A 9731-nucleotide genomic window follows, 5' to 3' on the forward strand; every position below is an offset into this window, starting at 1 on the left:
TGAGCTCAGGGTGTTCTTGCCCCTCCAGGAGATGGCTGCAAGGAGCTCAGTCCCCTCCAGGTGAGCTTTGGCCACCGCGGCCGTGGCTTTCCCTTCTGCTTGCCAACCCTGGCAGACATCCCTCTGCCTCGTACAGGGCTGGGCTGCAAGGCCAGGGAGGCACCAGGCACTGCAAGCAGTCCCAAGGCTTTGGTCAGGGATCACCTGATCCAGCTGCCAGTGTACGGTCTCCTGTAAACGGGTGAGTGTGAACGTTTCCATGTAGGGAGCAGTGAGCACTGCACTCAGCATGTGTGCAAAGGGACCACGTGTCCCCTGGGGATGGCTGCAACAGGAAAGGCAGAAGGACAAGAAGCCATGCAACCCCACAGAGTGGCTGCCCAGCACGGGTACAGCTGCTGCTCTCTGGCATAGCCCCAGCCTCCAGCAGCTCCACATGGACTCAGGCTGAGCTGTCCTCCATGTATTTTCTTCCCTGAGCTTGCCCAGGTGGGACTTCATAGGACTGTGAGCAATCAGGACTCCTGCAGCAAGGAGTCCTGCCCTTAAACCACTTGGTGTCACCAATACTTGAGTCCTAGTGATAGGGCTCATCGTGCTGCCAGATAACCCTGCTCCCAGATAACTCAGCTTCCCCAGGCCCATCAACGATGAGATGCCCAACCTCAAAGCTCCCTGGAGCCAAACACTGCTCTTTGCTGACTTTTATTGACACAGACAAGTCTTGTCGGGATCCTGCTCCTTGGAGCTGGGCCCAGCCCCTGGTCCCTGCCTGGCGCCATCATGCAGGGACCTCCATCTCCCCTTGTGGCTGCTCCTTGGTCTCCAGCGCCTGACGTGTGTCCACCTGCCACTGCTGCACCAGGTCTGTCGGGGTCTTGCCAGCCTGCAAGAGTGGGCAGAGAGGCTGGGCATAGGGTGGTGCAAAATGGTGGGGCAGGAAATGGCCTCAGTGCTGGCCTCACACACTCACCTCATTCTTGGCCATCATGTCAGCCCCGTGCAGGATCAGCGTTTTGATGATCTTGTAGCGACTGAGCCGTGTGGCATCATGCAGCGCTGTGTCACCCTCCTGTGAGAGACACAGCTTCACTGGACAGTGGGGTCCAGGGACAAGGACCCTCTGCTTGTCCTCAGCACACCAATCTCCACACAAGGGGGATGCTCCTGTCCCAGACCTGGCTGCAGCTGCAACCACCCTGGGGCAGCAGTGTGTACGTCCAGATGTGCCCCACCGTGGGTGCTGGAAGCCCTTGGAGGGGTCAGCAAAGGGAGAGGGATCAGTGTTGCCTGCAGTGATGCCTGGATGGCTGCAGCACTCACCCTGTCTGGGGCATTGATATCCACCCCGCAGTGGATGAGATGCTCCACGATGTCAAGGTGTCCGGTTCGGGTGGCCACGTGAAGGGGTGTGCTGAGCAGCTTGAGGGGGGTGAGATGGACATCAGGGGGGGATCAGCACCCACAGCTGCTAACCCAACAGAGCGTCAGCTCTGGTACTCCAGGGTATGCCCCTGCCCCTGGCACAACCCTGTGACCTGCTCTGCCCTGCTCACCTTGTCCTTCACATTGAGGTCTGCCCCGCGGTCCTGCAGCAGTTTGACAGCATCCAGGTGCCCACCCCGGCAGGCCCAGTGCACGGCCGTGCAGTCCAGCTGGACATACAGTGCTGTGTCATGGTGGGGGACACCCCTACCCTGTGCCTGTCCCCTGCCCCAGCAGGTCCCCGTGCTGGAGCTGAAGTGGCAGAGCCCTGCCTGCAGCCACCTCCGTGATGGGGACAGCAGTGCCCCACTGCAGGGTCCCCAGTCCTGCCGTAGTTCTGGCTGCAACACACCCAGATGCTCAGACCAGCACACAGCTGGAAGCAGAATCCAGCCTCACCCGGTCCCTGAAGTCAACAGTGGCCCCAGTGTCCAGCAGCTTCTGCAGGATTTCCATGTGTCCCTCCAGCGAGGAGCGGTGCAGGGCTGTGCGGTGGAACTGCGGGACAGGGTGGCACATTGGCAGACAGAGGCATCCTCCCCTGCCCAGTCTGGTTGTACCTCCAGCCCTGTCCCAAGGGTCCCAGCGCTCACCCACAGGTGTGGTGGGGCATGGCTGCAGGTCTTGGTGGCATGCAACAGGGGGCAACCAGTGGCTGCCAGGGACGCTACCTCATCACAAGTGTCAGGGGAGCCACCATCTGCCAGAAACTTCTCGATGAAGTGCATCTTGCCCTGGACAGCAGCTCGCAGGAAGGTCTCTGGCTCCACAGGACCATCCTGACAATGGCACAGGCTCAGGGCTGGGGCAGCACAGGGGTGCAGGAAAGGGGACAACATGGGGGTCCCCTGCCCTGCTTCCCCATGAAGGTCTCTGAGTGGCAGGGTGACCCGGGGGCTGGCCTGTGGGTGGTGCAGCCCCTATCCCAGCAGCCCCCTCCCACAGCTTGGGACCCCTGACGTACAATCTCCAGGGGCTCAGGTGGTGGAGCGGGCTCGGGGGTGGCTGCCCGCTCTGCCCGGCGCTGCCGGCGCTGCTTGCGGAGCTCAATGAGCCGTTGGATGCTCCCCACGTCGATGATCTCCCGCCTCAGATCCACGGAGCTCCTCCGCACCTTCTCCTGGCCCTGCCGAGCACACACAGTGCCCCGTTTGACTTGTCTGTGACCAGCCACCCCTGGCCAGCCTGCAGCCCAGCCCACTCACCTTGATGGCCTCAAGGCCCCAGTTCCTGGGCCCGCGGCGTTTCTCCTCCTCCAGCTCAGGTGTGTTCATCCGCTCCACGGCCGGCGGCTCCCGTGCTCCATCCCCTCTGAGTTTCTGCACAGGCACAGCGGGTGCTGCATGGTCTTGTCTGGGCACAGAGCAGCCCCACTGCCTCCATCCTCAGCCTGCCAGGGAAGGTGGCTCTGGGCATGGCTCCACTCGCCGCTGAGGTCTGCAGGGTGCTTGGCAGCCCTTGGGCTTGCCCACCCACCCTGCTTGGTAAGCTGGGCACCTGCTGGCTGCTCAGTCCTGCCCCATGGGCTAGAGCTGCCGGGTTGGGAACTTGATCCCCCTGAGAGCCCTTGGACACCTTCATATTTCCCCCAGCATGGCAAGGTCGGTGCCAGCCTCCTCACATCCGAGTCCCTAAGGATGGACAGAGTACAATGGGGGTTCCTACTACAGCCCAGGAGGGCTCCCCTGCCCTGTGGACCCACCTCCTCCTTCTCCTCCTCTGCCAGCTTCTGCTCGATGAGCTCCTTGGCCCGTTCCACATCCAGCTCCATGTCGGCCTGCAGTGCACAGTCCTGTGCTCTGGATGTGTCCTCTTGTTCTTGCTACCAGGGGCAGGGAGTTCCCAGTCCTGTGTCCCGGTGCTGCCGGCGGCTTTGCTGGCTGTGGGGCTTTATGCTGCTGGTCTCTCTGTCCCACAGCCCAAGGGCACTGACAGCTGTGGCTGCTCCACATGACTGGGGCAGCTTTGCCATGAGCTCACCCTCCTGCTTTCTGGCCCTGACTCACCTCTCCAGCCCCACACTCTCCTAAAGAGGCCCCCCCACACACCCTGGGTTGACCAGGACATCTGTGCTTGTTACGGGGAGCTGTGGTGTGCAGAACCTGTGACAGCCAGTCAAGACAGGCTCAGCACTACAGGGACATGATCCAGGGTCATCCCATAGGCATAGCACCTATGCCTGTGCCACCCACCCTGGGCAAGCAAGATGCTCCCATGGCTCCCATCTCTGTCCAGTCAGATGCTGCAGCAGCCACCAACATAGCCCGAGGTTCCCTGGCCCCTTGGGCAGTGTGGGGGCCTGGAGGGGGCCTGCCCACCCCAAAGGGAGGCAATGGGTCCTCTCAAGTCTCTCAGCAGCAGCAGGGGATGCCAGGAGTCATAGCCCCTGTGTGCTGCTTTAGAGGATGACCTCAGGTGTGGAACATTCTGAGCAGCCCTGCCAGGGTCCCCAAGGCTGCCTGGCCTCCCCCACAGCACATGGCAGGCTGGCAGCAGGAGTGGCCTCACGTGGGGCCAACAGGCAGAGCTGGCAGCTATTCCCGGCAGCAGGAACATTGTTCAACCCTCCTGAGAACTCCCCCCTTGTAAGGTGAGGCAAACACTGCCTTGTGCAGGGACAGTTAATGCGCTGGGCACCATTCACCAGCACAGGACCTGGGGGAGGGACAGACAGCTATACGTCACTGTCACCCTCCTGGGCAGCTCCCAGGGCCCTCCTGGGGTGCCCTGTCCCATGGGTGTAACAGGCCATGGTGGCTGTAAAGGTAGTCTTGCACTGTTCCCCTCCACGGACTGTCCCACCTAGCGCAAGGGCAGACACCAGCTTAAACCTCCAGAGGGGAAGCAGCAGGAAAGGAAGGTGGTGACCACACACTAAGAAGCAGCTGGGATGACAATGGGACAATGCAGGGGAAGGGTCCTGGCAAGCAAACAGCCAGGGCTGGCAGGACAGGCTCAGGGTGGCACTAGGGAGCAGAGCCAGGGTGTCCAGGCTACCCTTGACCACCCTGTGCCCATTCTGACATGGGAGCAGATACAGGACAGGCACAGGGACCACCCATGGCTATGGGTCACAGCCCCCTCCAGCCTGTCCCCAAGGCCAGAGGAAGGATGAAAAGGCTTTATTGATAAATACAGACTATGTACAGAGGGGAGACATCTCCACCCAGCCCAGCACCCCACGGGTCTCCTGGCCAGGGGGAAGCCAGAGCCCAGTGGGTCACAGCCTCTCCCTGCCGGCACAGCCTGGCAGAGGAGCCCCAGCCCCAGAGACGTTTGGTCTTGAACCTCCTTCAGCAAACACGGCGCCTGCCCGTGTCCCCGGCCAAGGGGAGCCACCGTGGCAGCACAGCCCCATGCACACCTTCCTGGGGGGTCACCTGTGTGGCAGCCTCAGGGGGGAGCAGGAGCAGCTCCAGATGGGCCAGAACACAGCACAGGGAATCCCCTGAGGTACCACATCCCCCGGCCCCCTGCCCTCTCCCCTCAACCAGCAGGGGGTGGCTCAGTTCCTGGGTGCAAGGGGCTGGTTGACAATCACTTGCACAACAAAATCCTTCTGGATCTTGGTCTCCTGCAGTCGCGTGCGGTCGGTGAGCAGCTTGCCTGAGAAGAACCAGCGCTGCCAGGCCAGGTCAATGCCCTCCTGCGCCTGCAGCTGCTTCTTCAGCTGCCCGATGGTGTCGCTCATGCTGGCGCTGAGGCGCAGGTCCTTGCCGGTGGAGAGGCGCACCTTGAGCGTGAACTCCCGCCGGGCGTGGGGCGGCGGCTCGGCCGGCTCCACCGCCTCCTCCTCGCTCCGCTCCAGGATCAGGTTCACCGGGGGTGCCAGGCAGTAGACGGGCAGCTGGTACCGGTTGCCCAGCTCATCATAGCACTCTGTCAGGGACCCTGGGGACAGCAGGATAAGATGCTAAGGGTGGGCATCCCCATGGACCACTCAGATGGGGACAGGGCCACCTCAGGCAGCATGGCACAGCCTGCCTTTCTCACCTTGGCTCTGGATGGCAGGTGGGAGCCCCTTTCTACTCTAGCCTGGGACCCCATGTGCCCAGATATGGGACATTCAGCACACACCCCACCCAAACCCCCAGTGCTGACCCTCACCATGGGGCAGGGTGATGCTGGCTCCATCGAGGATGGCCTGGGCCAGGCTGTGGTCATTGGCTTCTACAGCATAGGCAGCTGCCTTCAGGGCATCCCAGATCTCCTTGCGGCCTTCAAAGGCTGGTGCTGTGTCCCAAAACTCGTCCCGCTTGCTGCGCAGCTGCCCGTCTGTCATGGGGTAGTCACTCTTCCACTTGGGACACTCCTTCTTCAGGGGCTCATTGCGGCCTGTAGACAGGGGGATACTCAGCCAAAGGACAGGGTTTCCCCTTGGGGCCTGAGCCCCCCACCTCCCCACAACCACAGGTTCTTCCTGGAGACCTCCTGCACCCCAGCAAGGCTCTGAGGGATCACCCTGTCCAGTGAACAACAGCCCCCAGTGTAGCCAGGGGTAACTGGCCTAAGCAAACGTGGCCCAAGATCCCACTGGCCCTATGGCAGTTGCTCCCTCAAGTGACACCCTTTGCCCCCAGTGGGGACAAGGGCTCTTGCATCCTTGCTTGGGGGACCAGCCACTGCCCCTTAGGGTAGCCAAAGGGCCTCGGGGCCCTCTGAGGCAGCGCAGTATTTATAGCTTGGGGAATTAGCCAGGAAATAAGCTGGTGAGTCGGAACGAGAAGGGGATTACAAAGGCTGAGCTGCAGCAAAGGGGGGTCAGGACTTCACTGTCCCCTCTGCCCACTCTGGGATGACAGGGACCAGCTGCAGGCAGGACAGCAGGCACACAGCGTCCTGGGCACCAGGGGCACAGAGGGCATTGCTACCAGACTGCAGGTGCCCCAGCAACGGGCTGAACTGAGATGGCTCTCCCCAAAGCAGCCCCTAGCCACATCCCCACAGACCTTCAGCAGCCAGCACTGCCCAGGGATCTGAGCCACCCCAATGCCAGTCCCAGATCACCAAGCCCTCCCTACACTGGGCTGTGGCCCTGTGGGAACAGCCCTGTCCCGCCGGTCCCACAGCCAGGCCGGACACGTGGGGCAGGAAGGAGCTGTTGTCACTCCCAGCTGAGCTGGGGACAATGAATGATAACAGCTCCTTCCTGTCACCCCCCTCCCTGAGCTGGCCAGGCAGCACCCCTCCTGTGGGGACAGGATGAGGGGAAAGTGAGGCTCCAGCTGGGCAGGAAGATGCCTGTGCCCACACAGCGACCTGCCAGGCAAGGCGATGCCACACACCCCAGCCACTGGGGACAGCCACCACCGCCAGCTGTGGCTGAGCCAAGTTCCCCAGACAGCTGCTCCTGAGCAAGTGTGTGCTGACACACAGCTCTACAGGACCTTTTCAACTGTACCAGCCCTGCCTCACCCTGCCCAAGACCACTGGAGCCAGCATGGCATCTGCCTCCCAGCAGTACCCACCTCAGGGGTCCCCAGGGGCTCAGCTACCCCAGGGCTGGGCACTGAGCATCCCTGGCAGGCAGCATCCTGCCCACATGCCCGGAGCAGCAAGGGCAGCCGGCTGCAGCCAGCGCTGCCGATTCAGCAGTCACCGTGCTGGGCCACAGGGATTTGCAGCACCACAGGACACGGCAAGGTCAGAGGCAACACCTGTCCCAGGAGGGCAGCAGAGAAGTGTCCACAGCCAGCCTGAAGGACATGTCTGGGATCATGTCCCCCCACTGCTGTGGCCACCAGGCTGGGGCTCATGTTCTCACAGCCAGGACTCCTGGGCAGCACTCCCAGTCAGCACCATTCCCCCAGCTCTGCTTGCAACAAAGGGAAGAGGCAGCAGGACTGGAGCCGGGGGGGTTGGCTGTGGCAGGGAGCAGGGACAGGCTGTGGCTGCCTCGTATGTACAGACATGCCCAGCAGCCTTGCCCAGGTAGGCAGGGGCTTAAGCCTAGTCTATTTATTGCTACCATCCAGCTGGGCCTGCACCTTCTAATCACCTCCTGCTGCTCTATTCCTAGCCCCTTGTGCAACTCTCCACGGCAGCACCACCAGACAGGTCCATCCGCTCGCTGTGCCCGGCCTCGAGCCAACAGGATCTGGCTGGCAGCCTGCTCCTCCTGCCCTGTGCCTGCAGCACCCTGCCCATGGCTCAGCCCCCACGGTGCCCTGCTGAGGGACCCCCAGGCAGGAGGATGTGACCCAAAGGCTTCCCTGCCCGCAGGAGCCTTAGGCAGCCCCAGCTGGCAGGTCCTGGGGGACCCAGAGAAGATGTCAGCCAGAAGGCACACACCAGTGCTGCCAGCAGTGCTGGCTGGTCCACTCCTGAGCCAGGCAGGGCTGGGATGCTGCATGCCATGGGCATCCCCAGCTCCTGCTGTGGTAAGCTGCTCACCCCAGGGACAATGCTGTCACCTGCTGCCGGGAGTCCTCAAAGGATCCTTCCACAGGAGGTCACAACAAGCCCCAGCCAGGGCAGGAGCTGGCCAGGCAGGTGGGCAGCTTAGCAGGGCCCCTGTGGCAGCAGGGGTGAGCAGGCAGAGCCCCCCTCCCCACTGATGATAGGTCCTTGTGTACTGGGACCTGCTGGCACAGGGCATGTCCCCTTACTGCTGGTGAGAGCAGCTGTAGCCTTGCTTCATCCCCCACCACCTGCTGAGCAGCTCCCATGGGCTGGTGGAACCAAAAGGCAAGAACCAGCCAGAGCACCTGGCACAAGGGACAGCCCTGCTCCCCCAGGAAGGCACACACTGGAAGAAAGCAGCAGCGACTCCAGCAGTATACCAGGAAGGGACCATGAGCCATCCCAGCAGAGCAAGTGGGGACGGAGACACAGGCTCTGCAGCCAGCTGTTACCTGGCACGGGAGGGGATCACACAGATCCAGGTGCTGGGATCTGACCTCACCCCCATCACAGCAGCCTGAGCCACAAGGCAATGACAATGGCCCCGCATCCCACCAAGCTGAGGGAACAGTCAGCCAGGAACCCCAGGCCTCACCGATACCCTCAAGAAGGCACTCCTGGGGGCAAGGTGAGTCGGGGTGGGGCAGCAATCACCCCAGTCCGTACCAGCAGGGCACCCCCGGGGCAGGCTGCCACAGCGGGAGCCCCGCACGGCAGGGGCGGCTGCCCACGGCACCGGCACAGCCTGGCCCGGCAGCCACGGCCCCCCGCACGTTCTGCCGGAGCGGCGAGCCCCGTCCCACGGAAAGCGCCCTTCCCTCGCTCCCTGATCCCAGCTGCGGGCGGGGGCCGGGGCGTCCCGTCCCGAGCACACGCTTCCTGCCCCTCCTCTCCGCCGCCCACTACCGCTCTGCCATAAACACGGTAATTACCGGCTGCGACGGCACCGGCCGGGGAGGCGGCAAGGGAAAGGCGTGATTCATCCTACCAGCCCACGGCTTCTCCGCCAAAACTCCGCCGTACCCATCCCCGCGGCCTCCGGGACCCTCCGGCATGGCATCACGGGGAAGCACCTCACGGCACCCGTGGGTTCGGCTACCGGTAACTCCGGGGGGCCGCACCAGCCCCGCCGCCGCTCTCCGGACCGGCGCAGCCGCTCCCTGCCCCGGCCGCACCTCCCGGAGCCCCGGGGCAGCGCGGAGGCGGCGGCGCCCGCCGGTGTACGGGACAGCCCGGACCGCGAGCGGGCAGGACCCGGCCGTTCGCAGGACGCGCCGCGCCGCGCGGGGCACGCTGCCGAGCCCGGAGAGGGGCATCCGCCACCCTGCAGTCCTGCCAGGACAGCACTTCCCGGGAGGAGCCGGGAACCGGCAGGGCTCGGCTAGACGAGCAGCCCTCACCCCGCACAGCCTCCGGGGCACCGGGACGGGAGCCGCGGTTCCCGTCCGCTCCCGAGGCCGCGCACCGAACCAGGATCCCCGGCGTCCAGGAGCCCCGAGGGCACAGAGCGGTTCCGGGGTTGTGCGAGGGGGGAGCTGTCCCATGGCGAACTGCGCCCCTCCGGTGCCCACGTTCCTCCCGCGCCACCCGCAGGGGGACGCGGGACCCCCCGCCCCAGTGCCCGCGATCGCGGGGGTGCCCAGCCCGGACGACCCCCGCTCACCTGCTCGCTTGCGGGTGTTGCCGCCGGCGGCGGGCCGCTCCCGGCGCTGCCGCCCCACGCAGCCGCCCATGGCGGGGCCGACCGGCGGCGCTCGGCATCGGGGCCGCGCCGGCTCCGCGCTGCGCCCGCCCGTGCGCGCGGGGCCCGCTGTGCGCGCGGGGCCGCCCCGCCCCCGGGGGAC

At 64.2% G+C, this 9731-nt stretch overlaps 2 protein-coding genes across 3 annotated transcripts; both read right to left on the minus strand.

Moving 5' to 3' along the window:
• Positions 1-693: 693 nt before the first annotated feature.
• Positions 694-4776, minus strand: ANKRD2 (ankyrin repeat domain 2). Of its 2 annotated transcripts, XM_058028999.1 has the most exons (9): positions 3188-4776; positions 2691-2804; positions 2450-2611; positions 2157-2264; positions 1885-1983; positions 1557-1655; positions 1324-1422; positions 974-1072; positions 694-886 (listed from the first exon to the last, which is right to left on the minus strand). In XM_058028999.1, exons 1-9 carry the CDS (start codon positions 3254-3256, stop codon positions 782-784), a joined length of 954 nt encoding a protein of 317 aa, XP_057884982.1. In that variant the 5' UTR covers positions 3257-4776; the 3' UTR covers positions 694-781. The 2 variants fall into 2 exon arrangements, with proteins under 2 accessions (XP_057884982.1, XP_057884981.1); XM_058028998.1 differs by lacking the exon at positions 694-886 and having other exon boundaries at positions 995-1422.
• Positions 4777-4887: 111 nt separating this feature from the next.
• UBTD1 (ubiquitin domain containing 1) lies at positions 4888-9631 on the minus strand. Its single transcript, XM_058029000.1, has 3 exons — positions 9551-9631; positions 5593-5820; positions 4888-5376 (listed from the first exon to the last, which is right to left on the minus strand). The coding sequence occupies exons 1-3, from the start codon at positions 9618-9620 to the stop codon at positions 4991-4993; spliced, it is 684 nt and encodes a 227-aa protein (XP_057884983.1). The 5' UTR covers positions 9621-9631; the 3' UTR covers positions 4888-4990.
• Positions 9632-9731: the final 100 nt, after the last annotated feature.

The sequence above is a fragment of the Melospiza georgiana genome, chromosome 8, assembly GCF_028018845.1.
Source record: "Melospiza georgiana isolate bMelGeo1 chromosome 8, bMelGeo1.pri, whole genome shotgun sequence".
Lineage (NCBI taxonomy): Eukaryota > Metazoa > Chordata > Aves > Passeriformes > Passerellidae > Melospiza > Melospiza georgiana.